General features: G+C 37.9%; 3 protein-coding genes and 1 pseudogene across 4 annotated transcripts; 1 reads left to right on the top strand and 3 right to left on the bottom strand.

Moving 5' to 3' along the window:
- Window positions 1–90: 90 nt before the first annotated feature.
- On the bottom strand, window positions 91–5,779 carry LOC140770928 (condensin complex subunit 2). Its single transcript, XM_073112260.1, has 13 exons — window positions 5,440–5,779; window positions 5,244–5,345; window positions 4,920–5,037; window positions 4,507–4,580; window positions 4,372–4,432; window positions 4,091–4,291; window positions 3,694–3,980; window positions 2,952–3,096; window positions 2,601–2,854; window positions 2,486–2,516; window positions 2,125–2,264; window positions 1,482–1,592; window positions 91–451 (listed from the first exon to the last, which is right to left on the bottom strand). The coding sequence occupies exons 1-13, from the start codon at window positions 5,734–5,736 to the stop codon at window positions 248–250; spliced, it is 2,025 nt and encodes a 674-aa protein (XP_072968361.1). The 5' UTR covers window positions 5,737–5,779; the 3' UTR covers window positions 91–247.
- A 1,114-nt stretch (window positions 5,780–6,893) lies between these two features.
- LOC140771203 (uncharacterized) lies at window positions 6,894–7,508 on the top strand (annotated as a pseudogene).
- Window positions 7,509–7,775: 267 nt separating this feature from the next.
- LOC140771204 (uncharacterized) lies at window positions 7,776–12,037 on the bottom strand. Its single transcript, XM_073112649.1, has 5 exons — window positions 11,656–12,037; window positions 11,122–11,278; window positions 10,210–10,260; window positions 9,727–9,819; window positions 7,776–8,153 (listed from the first exon to the last, which is right to left on the bottom strand). The coding sequence occupies exons 1-5, from the start codon at window positions 11,790–11,792 to the stop codon at window positions 8,094–8,096; spliced, it is 498 nt and encodes a 165-aa protein (XP_072968750.1). The 5' UTR covers window positions 11,793–12,037; the 3' UTR covers window positions 7,776–8,093.
- A 924-nt stretch (window positions 12,038–12,961) lies between these two features.
- LOC140770588 (glycosyltransferase BC10-like) lies at window positions 12,962–19,084 on the bottom strand. Of its 2 annotated transcripts, none has more exons than XM_073111842.1 (10): window positions 18,637–19,084; window positions 18,411–18,527; window positions 18,229–18,329; window positions 17,226–17,297; window positions 17,011–17,092; window positions 16,822–16,902; window positions 16,181–16,219; window positions 14,657–14,731; window positions 14,263–14,409; window positions 12,962–13,534 (listed from the first exon to the last, which is right to left on the bottom strand). In XM_073111842.1, the coding sequence occupies exons 1-10, from the start codon at window positions 18,859–18,861 to the stop codon at window positions 13,355–13,357; spliced, it is 1,119 nt and encodes a 372-aa protein (XP_072967943.1). In that variant the 5' UTR covers window positions 18,862–19,084; the 3' UTR covers window positions 12,962–13,354. The 2 variants fall into 2 exon arrangements, with proteins under 2 accessions (XP_072967943.1, XP_072967944.1); XM_073111843.1 differs by having other exon boundaries at window positions 14,657–14,722; window positions 18,637–19,083.
- Window positions 19,085–19,180: the final 96 nt, after the last annotated feature.

Here is a 19,180-nt window from a genome sequence, read left to right as displayed (position 1 = left end):
AACGCTAAGCAAGTGAAAAAAAAAAAAAAAAAGAAGCACCCCATCCAATGGATCAAATTAGTAAAAGCCAAAGCAACACAGGAGAAGACAGAAAAGAATTCCATGCTCCGTAAGATAAAACCCTTTTCATCTATTGGTACATTATACAAGGCGAACTTTGATAATTCTACATATCTCTTGTGAGTTCCCTTAACGCTATTATCCATCAACAAAAGGTAAAAGATACATGTATACATTGCAGGAGTTACTATGCAAGAGCTGAAGAGGGTATGTGTATGTCGACTTCATCCAAGGTAGGACAATCATGGAGTGCCAAGCAGTGCTCGTTAGCTAAATGCAAGAGGCAAATGAAGAGCAGATGCGGGGAAATATCTTGAGCTGAAGCTGCTGGGCAATTGTTTGGTAAGTAATGCATTACATGCGTAAGAGATACTGTGGCCTCCCTCCTTTCCTGGTAGAGAAGACAATATAGAGAGCATCAGAAATCCATTATCAACAAGTCGTCAACAAGAAGACTGTAATTAACATGTTGTAGAAGAAAATATACCCCGTAGGTCTAATTTGATATGCATCTGCTACTTATTTCTACAAGCATTTTGCAAATTTACAAGGCAAATGAAATTGGGTTATTTTTTCTTTTTTCTTTTCATCTTAAAAGGTCGGTGGCATAGATGGCTGACAGTTTGGGTATTTAACATTTTAGGTTCTCTGATCTCCGAATCTTGCTTTCAGCTTCACATGATGCTGATAGTATCACCAAATAATCTTTTAAGCATGACGCTTAAGAGGGCTGCTGTATTTGTAGACATAACATGCAGTTATGCATTCTTGTCCCGTAGGAATAGACCTTACATCTGACGTACTGTAACAGCACGAACTCAGTCCAAATAAAGCACAGAAGCCGTTAATTAATCAACATGTGTTCTTAGTATTATATATCTCAACAGCCGACTCCAAGGCAATGAGGAGGACAGTTTGGTAGTTTGACAAGCAGTGTTAAACTTGGCTCAAGAAGTCTATAAAAATGGATAGCAATAAAATGTTACAAAATCATCCTTTCCTATTGTTCAGATGCTTTACAGGTCAAAAGATCAGTATGTTTGAGAGGTCATTGATGTTATACCTTTGATTGTAGTCGTTGAAATGAATTTTGAGCTTATTTGTTCTTTTAATGAATATTTTTTTGGTTGTAATGCAACAATTGACGAATGCCAACAAATACTAAACACAAATTAAAATGTTCTCTTACTAACCATATTTACATGATAAGGTAGCAGGAAAGAAGTAACTTAAAATAGTTTTTTGTTTCCTGGATAAATAAGAGAAAGAAGCATACAAGTTCATTTTCAATTATTTATAGAATGAACAGGACATGGCATATAGTGATATATGGAAATGTAGAACACAATTTTTGCAATATAAAGATGGCAATAACAAATAAATCTCTCATTTGATAGTAACTGAAACTACAGGTTACTCACCACTTCAGAATTCTGAATAGATTCTTGTATGTGATTCCAGAGAGTATCTTTCAAAGCATGAACATCTACTTGCTTTGACACCTTGTCATACTGAATATCAATTTTGTTCACCTTCGTTATAAGAGGAGAAAAAACAATCAGGTACATTTTAAAATTGGCAATATTTTGGTAATCAGAAAGAATGATGCTGAGTTAATAGTAACTTTAAGTGTATGTTTATTATTCACCTAAATATAACAAAATGACAATGAGTTGGATCAGGATAATTCGAGGCCTTTCTCATATAATTTCATGACAGGTTGTTTTCCCAAAATTAATTTGTCTTATTTGAAAAGGCTACAGATTCGAATTTAATGCTTATCTTTTGCAACTTTAAACAGTCCATGAGATAATTTAATGATTGATTCATAAAACAGCATAAAGAGTATCTAAAAACTATATAAGTCAGGAATTAGGAGCCATCAGTTCTCAATCTTTTTTCCATTTTTATAACCATATGTATATCACCAGAAAATAGCTGTAAGAAATATGCGTTGCAGAAGATTACCTCCTGAGAACCTTAAAAAGATTAGGTTATTGCATGTAAAATTCATAAAATAAAATAGTAATGATAATTGAAGACTTGAATGTTATCTGTTCAGACCTGGCGAGGCTTACGAAGAAGACTTCCTGGATCTTCTACATCACTACAAATATTTGCATCATCAAGCTGATCATTGATCATACTCTCATTATCCCATGATGACGATGGAAGAAAGTCAGTGTTGTCTTCTCTTGATTCATCTATAAAATAAAAGATGCAATATAAAATTTACTTCAGTAGAAATTCAAGTGTCCAAGTGACAACTTAGCTATGGAGAATTAAGAAAGCAAGAAAAATCTAGAACATGAAGAACGCTAGAGGGAATGAATGGCCCAATATATCTTATATTAAGTAAAGAGCAAATAATGAGTATATTCCAATGGTAAGAAAGATGATGGCACAAGAACAGACTGCAATTTACCAGAGGATTTTGTTCCTTTCCGCCGAAGGCACTACAAAGAAGATAGATGGTCTGTTACAAATAAGTTAAAGTGAATGAACATCAAGAGTAAATCGTCCTGAGAAATTTATATTACCATAACATCAGGAAGAACAAACAATTTAACAAGGCTCTCAGGTCTATAGTGACAGTCTTCTGGAAGTGTGATATTGCAAGGCCCTCTATTTGCCGGCAATAATAATGATTTTGGATTTTTGGGGGGTGCAAAAATATCGGGCATCTCATTGTCAAGTGATTTTGTGAAATCAATATCGGGAGCGCCCTTTCTACTCTTTGGCTTCTTAGCTGCTATTTCTGTTTCACCTGGTGATACAGGAGTTGGTTCTAAACCTACAAGTATGTTTTGCTCAAACATTACTGAGCAGTTTCAGTGAGAGCCAAATAAAATTAAAAAAAAAAAGAGTTGAGTTTTCATATATGGAAGTACCTTTGACCTTTCGATATTTCCAATGATCAGGACCTGCCCAAGCATTTGTTTTCGAAGAAAATCCCAAGCCTAAAGACAAGAAGTCTGCAATCTTTTCACTCTTCTGTTCTATACCAGGATCCTCAAACATGTAATCACCACTTGCCTGGACCAATAGCAACTTGATATCAAAAAACAATTATTTGGTTCAAAGTCAAAAAGGAAAGATTGTGATTACACAGAATCAGGTTTAGGTCCTTCGAAGTTCAAAACGTGGAGTCACACCAAAAAAGTTTTTCATTTTCTTGGGATAAGAGATTATACTATCTTCTACTTATGATGCAGAAACTATTTTAGTTCAGATTAACCCATAAAAGGGAACAAATTAAAAGCAAACGCGGTGCAAGAAATATCTGGATGACATGAAAATATATTTAACTTTTGGCTACACAAAGTATACTGTATAAGAAGAATGGATCATCCTTTGTACAGAATGTCTTCCGCTGGCAAGGGAAACTCTCATGAAGGAATGGGGTAGAGATATTTGATGCTTTCTCAGATATGATGGGATGTGCTAAAGAAATATCAAAGACTAGCAGCCTAGCACCGAAGATGCTAGAGTGTAAGCAAAATCAAACAGTATCCCAATTTCCATAAATTCAGTAAACGAAAACCAAATAATTTGATCAAAGGGAGCACCTTTCAATTATGTCTTATTGAAGAAATGTTACATCCTAAGACTTAATTGGTCAAGCCCACATACCTCTTGGTAACTGGTAGGATATGGATCCATGACACTGGGCATGTCGTCAACTACACTCTCATGATCATCATTATCAAAATTCCAAGGTCCACAATCAGGTAATGAGTTGCCATCCAACCCTGCATGGTTATCACCAATCACATTATCTTCGATCACTGGCATTTGCCCTGGAAAAGCTGCATCTGATGGCCTACGATTTTCTTCATCAAACTGATCCAGAATATCCTTTAGCGTAGGAGAGATATCACATATTACAGGCATGTGAATCATCATGCTCTCAATGTGTTCTGTAAGAAAAAGTATATATATGAATTTACTTGAAGCAGGTAAGGACTCATATTTTGGCACAAATGTGCATACATAGGAGGTGCATAAAATGGATGTATGTAACAATTACCTTTGACAAATGAGAGATCAATCAGATCAGATTTATCATGCCGTGCTTCAGTTAAGATGCTCTTATCTGGTGCTTCGAGTGAATCAAAAAGCACACGACAGCCACCATACACTCCGAGGTTATTCAACAGGAGACCTTTGGCTCCACCTTCATCAAACTGAGCAGAAGTCTGATGGTACAGAGGATCCACAGTGAATGCCACTAGAGTAAATGCAGTGAGATTGGTTAGACCTGGAATGATTACTCTTGTAATTGAAAATGAAACATGGAGTACGATATACCATCAAACTTTTTAACATTCAGAGCATCGAATGATGACTCCAGCGTTGATACAGGTGACATCTGCAGCTAGTTAAGCAGTATGAGCTATAGAGACAACACAAGGAATAAACAACCAATGCACATAATGTACATGCCTTCCTTTCCAGGTCCTTCTTGGACAGGCCCTCTCCTTGTGCTGTGTCGACATGGTTGCAGTCTTCCGAGGTTTCTGTGATATAAACCATATTATGAGGAAATTGAAGGAATATTGCGTTGCAATATAAGACTTCAAAACTGCATTTCAATCCCGGGCTAAAAATGGTTCTCGTGCTTCTTTTTTCTACATTTTCTTGTTAGTATATGCAGACGGTGTGAAATGACCCACAGAAAACCTCCAAGGAAATTCACATCAAGAGATAATCGAATGAGGCGGCTACATGTTTACGAGCAATAAGGTTTCTTGGTATTTTTGGTCAATACAATCAACATTTTGGGTAACACTTTAAGTAAAATAGAAAATGTAATATGACTGTTTAGTTGATTTGGAGACCCAAATTGAAACCCTAACCTTTCTCTTCTTCTCGCCCAGCCCGATTGATCCCACCAAGGACCTTGTACGCCTCAGAATGCACGGAATCAACTCTCATCGAATATATCTTCACCCCGGCCTCTAGAGTGCAGCTCGCCTGTTGGAAAAGCCCTCAACCCCAATCAGCAAAAGACATCAATAACAACTAGTACTACTACTACTACCAAGAAATCAGAAAGACCCAACAAACAGATATGACCCCAATCAGCCAAAGAGACCGATTCCTACAATCTAATTACTATTCCTGGGAAATCAGAATGAACCGACAACGAAAATCGAGCAAAACTCAAGAAAAGGAGCGACCTTTTGGAAATTGGTCTCGTCGTCGTCCTCGGGCCTGGCTCGGACGATTTCGCTGAGGTGGTCTATGAGGCCCAGATCCCACGTATTCTTCTGGTTTATCTTCTGTTCAAACCAAAGGCAAAGAATTGGAACTCCAAAACAAACAAAAACGCGAAAGAAATGGAAGGAAATCAAAGAACAGGAACGCGAGTCGAACGTTTTCGCTGGCGAGCTTGATGCAGTTGTGGAAGAGATCCATGATCTGGTCGTGGTGGAGCAGATCCGACGAGGGGGGAGGGTTTTCTTGGGCGGTGGCGACGGCGGCAGCAGAGGAGGGTTTCCTGCGGATGGAAGCAGCGCGGGCTGCTCGGGCTTGGGCCCGCTCCAGCTGGTCGTCGTTAGACCCCAGGGGAAAGGAAGTAGGAGACTGGAGGCGAGACGCCATCGGAGTTCGCGGCGGAAGAGGACGGGATGGCTTTGGCGGGGGAGTGAGGCAGTTCGCTACTTCTCCCATGGCGGATTCGAGATCGAGATCGAGATCGAGAGAGAGACAGAGAGAGATTGGATTTTTCCCGCCCTAGGATCCAATTTGAAACAGATAACAGATTGGGTTGGGCCGTAATCGGATCCAAAATACACTTCGGATCGAATCGATCCGATAAAATAAAGCCAAGCCTGCCTGAGCCCATTTAGGCAATCCACTTTAAGCCTCCGAAATCATATTTAATAGAAGAAGTCCATCAAAGTAAAAATCAAAGCATTAAGTAAAGAAGATGTTGATTGAAGCCTCCTCCAATGTTGTTTCACAAACCAAAGAAATTAAAAAAAAAACCTCCTACGTAACGTTAGATATGATATGACCATATGAATTGAATGGGGCTATCTTAATCGATCTCATCTATAAATAAAAAAATAAAGATGCCAAAGATGATGTTGAGACATAGATTGCCTACCAAGAAAAAGAAGTAAAAAAAGGAGGAAGAACATTGAAGACTCTTCTTTCAGATGAGGTTGTATAAGTAAGTTAAATGGACAACAAATATATATCACGAAATATCTCCAATAAGTTATCTGAACAGCAGCAGAAATATCTGTGCCAAAGTGAAATCTACGCTAAGGAGAAATGGTTTAAAAAATAAAAGATGAGATGCATGGAGTAGGGAGGGCCCACATTCCACTAAGGCAAGTTGTAGCAAAGGAGATACGTGAGACAAGGAGTAGAGTCGAGAACAGGGGAGATTATTCTTGGATGCCAATGAGATCATGAAAAGAATAGACGACGGAAAGAAAAGGAGAAAGAAAGGAGATCAAGCAAAGATCCTTAAAGCTACTCCTCTGTTCTTGAACCCCCTACAAGTAATCCCTTGGCTGTAAATTGTTCCAAAAAGTTGAGAGAATATACAAACTTCTTCTTCTTCTTTTTCTTTATCAATATAGGTCTGTCTACACATCAAATAGTATCCCCCCAAAAATGATGATTTTATTCACCTAATCTTATAAATAAGGCTTGAAACTCACTTATTTGAATATATTGTTTGGTGATGAGAACTACATTGGTCAAAAACGCTACGACCGATCTTTTTGTCGTCCAATACTACCATGCAGTTCTTAATATATATATATATATATATAAGCTATGAGGGTTCTTAATTAATGCCATTGCACTGGTGATCGCCCCTAATGGTCATGGAGAAGTTCCCGCCCTTATCTCAACTAGCTAAGATAGTGTTCTTCCTTCTCTTACTAGTTTTAATTCCCTTCGTATCTACATCTTTGAGGCCATCCTACCTCTACTTCCTCCTCAACATCCTCATCCTTGTAGTCGGCGTCGAGGCAGGCTTCCTCGGAGCCATGTCTGCCCCTCGCGACGAGAAGAAACCGACTGCCGTCGCCGCTAGTCCCACAAACGTCGAAGATGGTTATCGCAACACGAGCGGCGGCGGTGCGATTGACGTAGATATCGTGCATGCAAGCAGTGCATCGTCAGCACTAGGAGTGAAGGAGGAGGCCGGGGAGAAGGCGAGGGTGGAAAGAATCAAGAAGTGCCCCTCGAGGCCAAGCCTTTTCTTCATTAGTAGCTTGGAAGGAGAGGAGGGAGTTAAAGAAGAGGAGAAGGAAGAGAAAGAAATGGAGGAGGAGGAGGAGGAGAAGGAAGTGGGGGAGATGAGCAAGCAAGAACTGTATACAAAGGCTGAGATGTTCATTGGAAATTTCTACATGCAGCTCAAGATGCAGAGGGAGGAGTCATGGCAGAAGATTCATGGGTTGTATCAGAAGGCTTTCTAATTCTAGGGTTCTTGCATTTGTGTCAATACACTCTTACTGTCTGTGAGATATAATAAAGGCTAGCTGCATGATTAACACTGACAATTGATAACTCTTAATACTCTCTTCTTCTAATATTTGATCATATTAAGCAGCTTATATACAACAGGAGTAATGATAAAAGAGATGATCACAAACATGTATCATTCTCATATCATGTTTCTTGCTTCATCTTCTGTAAAGAGTGATTCATATTCTAGTGGTGTAATTGCTTTGTTTCCATGCTAGTGACTGCCAAACAACTTAACTGACTCACAAAGATCAAAAAGTGCACATGCATATGGTATTACAAAGCCCACACTTCTCCTGATAATAAAATAAAGCAACAATCTTCAGGTTTTCCTCAAATGATGTTTGATTATGTGTTCTTGTACACGCTCCTCTGCAATAAGTATATATGGAAATGTATAGACTACATTTTTCTCGGAGTTTGCTTCTCAGGATTACATTCATGCCAGAAATGCTGCTTCTATTGCACACTATATCAACTCCGACAATGTCAACCGCCCCATTGCAACATGAATTGCTCAAGGAAGGCCATGTTTTTTATAAAGAATTTCGCACAAGGTAGGATACAACGGCACCAAGAACAGCACCAGCACAGACCTGTACGAGAAATATTATTAGATTGGATCCCCCAGCTTTATTCATAGTAAGAAGAAACAAAGTCATAAAACAAAATATCAATACCCAAAGATCCTGGAATAGTAGAGCAGTATAGATAAGAGGATGCATCATATATTAGGAAGATGTACAAGATAATTGCCTGATTTATTGTTCAAAGATAATCTCTGAAAGTATTTCTTATGCTTCAGCATATAAATGTAAAAATATGAGAGAGTTAGAGAGAAATTTAATTAATAAGTCTGCAAATTGAGCATATTTGCTTCTTCTCATGTTAGAGGAAAAAGATAAAATATATCTGCCTTGGCTCACTAATGATAGCAAGATAGAGGATAAGATTTCTTACTTTTTGTATGTCCAAAATGACAAGTAGCCATCAAAGAAGCACATACTTCACCTTCACTTATTTTTCTTCTGTAAGAAACTAAAAATCAGCATTTGGCTTTATCTTGCATACCCAGAGTGAATCCTAGTTAGGGCTGCTCATCTGGCCTGATATCGTGAAGCCCACACGAGGCTAGCCCAAAATTTTCGAGCCATAACCTGACCTGAGCATGAATTGGGCCCAAGCAGAGGTCGACCCAAGGATAATTGGACTTACCCTCTCCCTGTCCGGCGCAACGCAAAACCTGAAGCCCAAGGTCAGGTCCGGGTCTCCAAAATAAGACCCAGCACGAAGAGCTATCGAGTTTAGTGCAGGCATGACAGGCCAAGCCTGGCCCGAAGTCGACCAGATATTTTTTGCCCCGAACCCAACTTGGCCCATGGCCACCCATAATCTTAGTGCAAGGGCTGATCACATGAAAACAGAAGTTTCTCCATGGGATGACCAAAATGAATGGAGTAGACGGGGAGAGGAGGCTAACAACAAGCTTGGCAAAAGGGCAAGGCTGGAAGACCATTACTAATGGTCAATTCCTTATTCAAAGTTTTGGCAACCTAGCACAGCTGCTTAGAAGATATTTCGATAGTTTGATTGACCTATAACTGAGTCTTAATACCAACACACGCATCCAGACAGGCACACACACAAACATAAGTAGCATGTTATGTTTGCATGTATCTCTGTCAAACCACTCATATTTGCAAAGGAATCCCTTGTTGACGTTCTTAATGCTTTGACAACTTTCTTCGTAAATCCTTACCAGCTGATTTATGATCTAACTACAGGCATTGGCAATAGATGGGTTGCATATACATGATCTATGTTCTCTATAACAGATGCCTACCGTGTCATATGTGGCTAAACAAAGGACTGTATCCAATCCACTCTATCTGTATAATGCTGCACAAATCATATATGATAACTTTGGTCATGCAATAGCATGGAATCAAAGATCATAGAAACAGCATCTAATCTAGAGGCACAACTTGCAAAGATGAAAACTAATATTTGTATCATACTCTAGAACTCATCACAACATTCCTGTACCATTCCTAGCACTCTCCCTATAATAAACAGAGAGGTTTTATATCAAGCATGAAGCATGCATGGAAAAGCGCATAAGATATGAAATTGCGATACAGCGGTATGTAAGATGCATCAGCAACCTACCTGAAGTGGAGTGTGTCCAAGAAGTTCGCGTAGAGGCCTAACAGTAGATAAAGGGTGCTCCGGTGGAAACTCGCATACTATTTGATTTAGTACCTGCAAGAAAAAAATAACAAAATATTTCAACAAAGTGATTAATAGCTCAAATAATATATAGTCTCATAAAAGGTAGGGGATCCTAAACTAATAGAAGAAAATGTAATAGTAAAAAGTAAATATTTGAGATTGATAATACATAGCAGTAGGATCATCTAGGATGCAGTATACCAATTATTTGGTTGGTTATGTCCAGCTGGGCAAAATAGAAGTTGTTCAAAGAACATGTTGCTAACAAAAATACAGAAGTTGGAAAACAAGATAAAACGCTTGGATATATTAAATGCAAAGTACATTCGTGTTGAAACTTGAAAGTACAGAACATGTATATTAATTTCTAGAAAACTAGCTACAAATAGGTGTATCTCTGTGCAAACTAGAATAGCTTACCTCAGCTTGGCGGCCAGCATGCAAACGAACACCAGAGGCATCATACATTACCTGCATGCGTGGCAAGATAACTGAGCATGAAAATTGACCACATAAAACTCAAATAATGCATTTCCTACTTTCTAGAACACTGCAATTGCAGAAACAGAAATTGCATAGGAAGGAACATCAGAAGTATCTAGGGATCATGAAGGAAAATAGAGCATTTCCATGAAAATATATTCAAATAAAAGGAACGTGTGAAGTCCGTGAAGAAGCTCTCACAATGGCACAAGATTGTAAAATGTCAGGCTATGTCAAAATGTATGTCTATTAGCATGTTATCTAATTTTCCTGGTAACCAAATCTACTAATTATAGTTCAGTTCATCCCTCAACATAATTGTGTTCAGAGCTGAAATATGCCTCATGTAACCCTAAAACATCTTAAGCTGCACTGTTTAGTGTCTTCTTAATGTTACCGCACTCATTAAAAGGTCTAGTTAAGAGCTTCCTTCCTACCTTTCCTCAGCAAGAAATCAGATGCTTGACAGCTTGATAAACAAACATAACTTAATAAATCATCCCATTATGACTTGTTATGAGCTTATCCCTTTAGCCCATATGACATACTTTCAAGACAATGATCTTAAACAGAAAAAGATGTACTAGTTTCCGTTCAATCAGTTCTATTTTACATCCATAATCATTTCTAAAGATGATCCATCAGATACCAAGATCTATGACAACAGCCATTTGTTATAGAATCCAAATTACATCGAAAAAGAATGGAAAAGGTACAAAAAATATGCATGCTTATACAAAGTTCATAGTAAAGGGAAAGCACCACTAAAAAAAATTACAAAATATATCCATTCAGGAGGATAATGTCTTAATTAAAAGAAATGAATGGGCAAGGTTGATAAGTACATACAACTAGTGCTAAAATTACAGCAAGGGCAAACGAAGAACTGTCACTCCCTTCTTGTAGACCAATAGCCACTGCGAGAGCTGTGACCGTCGCAGAATGTGATGAGGGCATTCCACCTGACCCAAATAACCTCCTTGAATCCCATCTTTTCTCCTTAAACCTGCATGTCTAGGAAGTACATATTGATGCTTAATGCAAATAAAACATTGAGGCTATCTACTAAAAGGAACAGACGGAATATATAGAAGCATCAACGGAACCATATTACCATCTGCTCTTGAAACAAGTTATACAGTACGAGATAGCATTTTTCCCATAGGATTTACAATAAACCAAGCCACGACGCAGAAAAATCAAAACTTTTTCCCCTAAATACCAATCCATTGATGTTGGCAATGCTAAAATCAAAACTTTCGTAATCTCACAATTACAAAACGCAGTGATAAACTTAATAGACAATCAAACTACCCCACGTATCAATTCTAGGCAATCACAAGAGAGAAAGAGAGATAGGGAAAGGGGAATGAGGGAACGCACCAGGTGGTGAAGAGCTTTAGGAACTGAGCGATGGAGAAGGCGAGGAAGGCGGAGACGAGTGGGAGATTTCTACCGATGCTCGACGACGAAGACGGCGAATTCGGTAACATATCCTTCGCGGTCAACACCTCATCCATCCCCCTCTCTCTCTCTCTGACACACACAAAAAAATAAAAAAATAAAGATCCTCTTTGCGTTCTTCAACAGATGCCTATGCGATCGGCGGCGTGCGATTCCGACGGCGTCGTCTCTCTCTCTCTCTCTCTCTCTCTCTCTCTTCCTTCGACGTTGCCGTGCTTCTCTCTTATTTGTTTATTGGAGGCTTTCTGTGAATCTGGTGCTTCCTCCACCGAAGCCCGAAGGGACCAAAGTCGCAAGCGAACTGGCAATCTACCCACGATTTATGAACGTTTGATGCTATTTGCTGTTTCAACGGCAACAGCGCATCCGAGATGTGCTTGCTGGTAGCTGATACGTCCATTCACAATCCGCCACGTGCGAGAGCCGCTCACAACAACTAGGGAGGCATTAATGCGAATAAGATAAATTTGTCTAAGATAAATAAAGACTTTGGGTAATTTACAATTATAATCCATTGCCTTAAATATGTTTTTGGAGGGCCATTAGATTTTATACTGAATTCGTTCTTTCTTTTTTTTTTTATAACAAGATATCTATAATTTATATAAAAAAATATGCACAAATTTTATTTTTATTATTTTAAATTGTATAGTACTTTTTTTATAAAAAAAAATACAAATGCTCTGTTTTTGGACGACAACCATTTTCCATGTCGTCCAAAAACATAAATAAGTATAGATTTTCCATGCAAATTATCCCAAAGATTTCGCAAAGGTGAGACGTTTGCACGTGTTTAAGAAAAGCATCAACCTTTCCAGTCATGAGAGAAGTTGTTTCAAAGAGAAAAGGAAAAGAAAGAAGAAGATTAAAAAAAAAAATTGGAAAGACAAAGAAGTTGTTTCCAAATATAAATTATCTCCTAGTAGTGGTTCAACTATTCTTATCCACAAACAACGTCGTTCAACTATTCTTATCTACAACTCGATCGAGCAATTTATTCCAACATTTCGTAGTCTTCCCAGTTCCCACCCAACTCTATTTATCACAGCAACTCTGTTAAATGGTCAGTAGTGCCAGATCTACAACCATTCCTATGCATACATCTGGGGAAAGTTGTTGCACTGCATGAATCACGGACCAGCCATAGAGCAAAGAAATATCTGGGGTTCCTTTAGCAGCAGCTAAAGGTCATTATTAAACAGCATGATATAGCAAGCATAAAAAATACAAAGGATAATATATGTAATGCATTATAACTTGAATTTGTTTCTATCTAACCTTTAACAGATGTTGCTAATCTAGTCAGTTACAAATTCCCTCTTCTATATTTAGCATAACAAACATTCCGGCCAACTTTGATTAGTCAGTAAGTGATGTATATTAGTACTTTGATAACAGTATCCTGCACGATCCTGTCTGTAGATAGTTAGAGGACCATGGCTCCAGAACTTGTATCATGTAGGTCAAATACCGTCTCTTTCAGTCTTTCTTGCTAGTATCCAGTGCCTTTATAACCCTGGCACCGATGCTGTGCGTCAAGATAACATTGTCTACATCATCAGCTTCGGGACATTCTTGAGGCGAGCAACTGATAGGCTATATTGCAAGGCAAATAGCACTATGAGGAATTAAATAACAAAGCAGCAGCATCAAAGGGCCCAACCAGTCCTTCGCTGAGGATTCGCGTGGCAGCACTCCGGGAAAACTTCCTAGCAAACAAGAAGCATGGCACTAAGGTATCATTGCATTGGCACCATTCTGTCCGGTATTCTGTCTCATAGAATACATGGTTGATCTTCTGCAAAACAATGAAGTAGACATCAGCAGTGGAACATAAATCACCAAATGTTTAAACTCACATGAATTTCTCTTCTCAAAACTTCTCTATGGATAATTAGTATCAAAGAAATTAATTATAAAATATTATAAAAGGTTAATTACATCTTAGCCCCCTCAACTATCGCTCTTACCTCCTCAAGAAAAAAAAAGACAGATACAACCTCTGAATGTATCACTAAGCCCCTTCTATCAGCATTTGTCAAAAAATTTCATCAGAAATAATAATAATTTTGACTGACTCATAGATGGACAAAAATGCCGTCATCAGTTTCCTGTATTCTTCCATCTCCTCCGTTAAAGGCATCTATGACAACTTCTCCAAATATCCAATCTAAACCAATCTTCTATAACCCCTTTAAAAAACATAGATATCTCATTCCCCAACTCTCCTCAAGGAAAAAGAAGCGTGTTAAAGCATTTTTATCTATCTAACTAGTTAATCTAATTTTTAATATTTTATCCAATAAAATTTCTAATGGAGGGAATTTAGTGATACAATTAAGTAATTGAAAAGGGTGTATGTACCCACTATTTTTCTTGAGATGATGAAAGTGAAATTGAGTGATAGTTGAGGGGGTCAAAATGTAATTAAACCAATTCTGAGTGATAGTTGCGATGCTTGTACATAAAATGGATAAGGATATATCATATCTGAAGTTTCAAAATCCATGGATAATGGTATCTTACCTTTATTTCCTTAATGCTCTGAGGGCTTGCATCAGCATACTCAAACGTCTTTGGATGCCATGTTTTTGTATCCATAAGATTTGAGGACTGGTTCCATGCTGTATAGGTTAGAGTTCTTCTTTCTACTTCATGTTCAAGATCTTTCATCTGTAAATAAAACAATATTTAATGAGATAATAGGAAGATAACTTCTATGTCATACTTTAACATGAACATTAACATCTTGGTGTTATTTCTACGTAGTCACGGTACATTAATAATGTATGCTGGGCCTTACAATCTCCAAGAAAGGAAGTAAGGAATTAATGATCAATCACAGGTCATATTTGTTACAAATCAAAACTTAAGACCTAAGATATGGAACAAGATAGAACTTAGGAGTATAAATTCTTACAGAAAGTAATGTCTGTGTGTAGTGCTCATCTGGAATACAATTGCGCTTCTTCTCAGCAGCTGATTTCTGCAAAAACTAGACCCAGTTCTTGTAAAAGGATTGTCAAAGATGCACTGATAGATTTTTCATAAAACTAATTTTCAATCTACAAACAAGCAAGGAACATAACGCAGGCGAATGGAGCACTCTGGAAAATTTTAACAAGAAGAAATAACTTGATATTTTGCTTTAACAAAGCATTCTTGCTTGTGCCTGGGGTCTCCTAAGGAACAAATGTGAATGTGCCTAGCAACAATCCAATAGGCATACAAGGAGTCAGCTTGTTGCACCTTTTACCTTCCGTATGGCTCACACCTTTTATAACATCACTCTATAGATATGTATCTAATTAGCACGTACTACATGTCTACATCAACACTGGTAGACGATTTGCAATTCTCAGTTCATTCAATTATGCAAACTAACAAATATGGGGCCTTCCAAGAATTTTAATGTGCTGAGTGAGGACTATGAAGCATGCATAAGGATACGGTACCACAAATTTTGACAATAAGTATATGAAACACCTAGGATACATAGCTGATATATGTATATATTTATGTCTACAAACACACAAATTAGTGAGCTTATGTACTTCCATTTTCTTAATTGAGGAATTATATATTATTGTTGCATATGATAGTTTATATAAAGAGACCTCAAAAGATACCATTCATAATAAAGAACTAGTATATTACGTAGTATATTACTAAGATGTAAGATAAACAACTGAATTTAATCTATAAATCAGAAGAAGTTGATAAGCAAACATCCCTTTTTCCCTTGCCTGCCTTCCCACTGTAACATGATTTCCTAATATAGATCATAAAATAAATAAGTGAACTCAGCCTTTTCACAAAGGAAAACCTTCTAGATCCTATAAAAAAATGAAAAGTAACAGTCTCCTTTGATTTGACTCATATTGATAGGAATCTTAGAAGTATTCAAAAAATATTTAAGAAGTATCCGAGAAATATCCGCAACATTAATTTTATTGTTAACAATTCGGATACTTTAAGGAAGTATCTGATATGCATTTGAAAGTATTCGACGAGTATTATATTTGATATGGATACAATGAGAGTATGGAAGTATCTGTCTTTCCCAGATAAGAGGTCTGCCGGTTGCCTAGTAAGGCCTTACATGCTTTGTTTAATGCAAGACTATAATGGTTCTTCCATGCATGCTACATACTATGCCACTGGATACTTAAATCCATGGGCCCTTCATTTTTCAAAATGTAGCAAATATTCAAATTTACTAACAATAAAAGCATTATGATATATGGCAATATTCATGCAAAAGAAAGGAACTTCACTGCTGCACTGTCATAGAAAGACTAGATTAGAATTGTTTGTATTAGCAAAGACTTCTGGTTTAGATTGGGCAACCCTAGAACTAAAAGAATAGAACAATCTTATCTGCATCTCAAGAGTGTTGGCACTTAGTATAACGTAACTGGTACAATTACAGATGTAGACTTACAGCAGTATGCTTTTTCCCAATGTCTGATTCAAGAACTCGCTGCAAAAGTATGAAGGAAGAGTACTTTGAGTAAATACAGTTAAACATCAACACCGAATTAATTATATAGCAGTGAGGTTAAAGAGAAAAGATGGATAACTTCAAATTCAAATATGAACAACTTCAAAATATGCAAGTTGCATGGGGATAAAATTTCCAACAGAAACATTGGGTGATTAATGTCATGTTCCAACATTGCAATGTGACAGGTGTACAATCAGTAGTAATCTACCTGCCTTAATCATTCCCACAAAGTGCTTCTAAAAGAATCTTTAATACCAAATGCATCAAGGAGGTCGCAAAATAGATCAACAGGAATATTTCTTGTGACCTTTGTTAGTGGGCTCCCAACTTCCACTTTGTATTAACAATTTAACATGCACTAGAAAGATAACTTAATGAAGGAAAAAAAATAATAAAAAAGTGACCATTTATTTCATTTAAATTTCCATATTCCATTTATATCTATCGTGGTTATCTGAAAAAATGAAAGAAACCTTGCAGCATCATAATGGTCAAGTTGCAATTAAATTTCCAGAAGACATTCCATTAGCATGAAAAAAAAAATACACTAAGCAAAGATTGTTATGCCAATAGATTACCTTGCAATGCCTTCTGAATATTGGAAAGATAACATTGTCAGCAATTACAACCTCTGCATGTTTCCTAATTAATGTTATCCACTGAAAAGACAAACATAATTGCAATCAGAACAAATTTCAGTTGAAACTAAATAAATGGTCTACTAATTTCTCAATTGCATCTTGCAAGTTAAGAAACTAAAACGATACCTGAGATCCTTTCCTCCATTTGGCCCTGGGAATAGTAGGAGACATTTTGGGCTGATATTGTTCTTCCTTTTGATCAAGAAAGCTGGAAGAATTAAATTGTTACTGTTTTGATATTTGAGTGACTATGTTGGTCAGTACTATCTATAAGTTTTCATATATCATGAGGTTTCTAAGTCATCAGAAACAACTTACTCTAAATTATCGCACTAACTCACCTGTCAACAAAACTTCTGGATGAAGACATCAAGTAGCTATATATATAGCTGAAGTTATAAAGAGGGACGCAGCTGCAGCAAGAAATAACATGATCAGAACATGGATTTCTCGAGATATAGAACATCAAGTGTCCAATTTCAACAAGAAAGCAAGAAATTTAGAAAAAATTACAAATAGATATTAAACTAGATATGGCATTCATCATCACAGGAGCACAAAGGTCAACAGCCTGACTTTGGAGCAAGGAACATGAACTCTAGATTACTGACCTAAGCATCAAGGCTTAACTTTAATTTTTATTCAATTGTTTAACTTGCATATGGGGGCAATTCATAATAATTGATCTTACCAGTCTGATCAGTCAATAGATTAGGACTATATGGAAAATAACCTTAAAGGTGGAAGTAGGGAATCTAACCTAACTCTGCTCCAACTAGATCAATCAATTCTATGAGAGATCAGCTGTACCAAATTGGTGGAATCAATTCAATGTAATTTCCTACATTATTTGTCTAGTTGAGTCTCCTAACCTTTTCCTAAGTGATCATCCTACTCTTTTCTTAATTGAACCTCCTAACATGTTCCTAATTTGGTGAAGCCTGCACATCAGCCATAAAGTGAAAAATAATTAAGTCCCCCAGCAATATGCTGCTATTTCCCTCTAATCCCTTAGTACTTCTCTCCTCTTTCTTTCATCCTCTGCTTCTCCTTCCTATTTTCCTTCTACCCATTTCTGCTGTGCTTTTGTTTAACTCCTTCTGCATAACAATTCTTGTTGAGCCATTATACAACGAATAATGCCAAGAAACTTCTACATAACAAGAAATTGCCAATTAGTGGATTGAGATAATTCAAATGCCTAATTCTTTTAATCAGTGCTTCGGACAATGAAGAACAGCAACCTACTAATCATAGAACATAGAAAAAACGAATGGCAATTCCAAGTACTTGTTATTAAGAAAACTCAAAATTTTCAGATTTGCCGACTTCAAGGCACGGTACCTATCCGACACCAAAACAAAGCGCTGGTTGGCCGGATCCTCAAGTGCGGCAGCAAGCAGCCGCCTCTCAGCTTCTATCATACTAGACTCTCCCCAAGACACCTGCATCTCACAAACATTGAACAAACTCCCCCTCCTTTTCCCCAAAAGAAACATAAAAAGGAAACCAAAGATAGGCCAGACCTTTACGCTCCTCTTAATCTGTCTGCCGTAGAAGAACGCCGACCGCGTCGTGTACCGATCGAACACAAACCTAGGCTTCGAGTGGATATATATCGAATAATTCTCCTCTTCGGCATTCTGGAGAACATCACCCGAACACAACACCAATTCAGAAAATCTAATCCGATTCCATCCAAAAAAAAAAAAACACAAGCAATATAACGCCTAGCGACGCCAGAAGAGAAACCTGGAAGAACGCGTGCCATACGAAATCCAGCGGCAGATCAGTGCGCGCAAGGAAGAGGAACGCGACCTTGGGGGTGCGCCACGTAGGCTCCAGCACCGACACCGGCGCCCGCGAATGGATCCGAAGGAGCGCAAGGACGCATGCGAGGACGGAGATGGAGAGCACCAATTGCAACCCTAACCACAAGCGGTGGCGAATCGCCGCCCCTCGCCTCTTCGGCGACATCGGTTACGCTCTCTTATTAATAGGTAGGTGATGAAGGATGGAGCATTATTTTCTCGTTCAGGCATTTAAAGGCATGGAGGAGTCGCCGTCCGCTTCCGTCGATGTCACGTCTTTCTCTCTTTCCCCCCACCCCTCTCTCTCTCTCTCTCTCGCTTCGTTGCCGCCAAAGCCTCCGCTGCGCTGTTGCCTCTCCAGCTCCCTTCCTGCTTTATGACTTATTAAATTACTACTTAATGCTTTACTGTTACTTTTATAACACCAGTTCTTCTTCTTTTTTCTTTTAAAATAAAAAATAAATAACACAATAAAGGTAGAGAAA

The sequence above is a fragment of the Typha angustifolia genome, chromosome 11, assembly GCF_048772165.1.
Source record: "Typha angustifolia cultivar Huaian chromosome 11, ASM4877216v1, whole genome shotgun sequence".
Classification (NCBI taxonomy): domain Eukaryota; kingdom Viridiplantae; phylum Streptophyta; class Magnoliopsida; order Poales; family Typhaceae; genus Typha; species Typha angustifolia.
Note: the sequence above shows the minus strand (reverse complement) of the source record. Positions and strands in the feature narration are given on the sequence as shown.

Coding starts and splice junctions, on each gene's coding strand:
- LOC140770928 (XM_073112260.1), bottom strand. CDS start 5,736: ATGGGAGAAGTAGCGAACTGCCTCACTCCCCCGCCAAAGCCATCCCGT. Junction 3,097..3,693: donor ATCCTACCAGTTACCAAGAG/GTATGTGGGCTT, acceptor CTATTGGTCCAG/GCAAGTGGTGATTACATGTT. Junction 1,593..2,124: donor TTCTTCGTAAGCCTCGCCAG/GTCTGAACAGAT, acceptor CTTATAACGAAG/GTGAACAAAATTGATATTCA.
- LOC140771204 (XM_073112649.1), bottom strand. CDS start 11,792: ATGGATGAGGTGTTGACCGCGAAGGATATGTTACCGAATTCGCCGTCT. Junction 11,279..11,655: donor CTAAAGCTCTTCACCACCTG/GTGCGTTCCCTC, acceptor CTAGACATGCAG/GTTTAAGGAGAAAAGATGGG. Junction 9,820..10,209: donor ATGCTGGCCGCCAAGCTGAG/GTAAGCTATTCT, acceptor TTTTTCTTGCAG/GTACTAAATCAAATAGTATG.
- LOC140770588 (XM_073111842.1), bottom strand. CDS start 18,861: ATGTCGCCGAAGAGGCGAGGGGCGGCGATTCGCCACCGCTTGTGGTTA. Junction 18,330..18,410: donor AGATTAAGAGGAGCGTAAAG/GTCTGGCCTATC, acceptor TGTGAGATGCAG/GTGTCTTGGGGAGAGTCTAG. Junction 16,220..16,821: donor TATTCAGAAGGCATTGCAAG/GTAATCTATTGG, acceptor ATACTTTTGCAG/CGAGTTCTTGAATCAGACAT.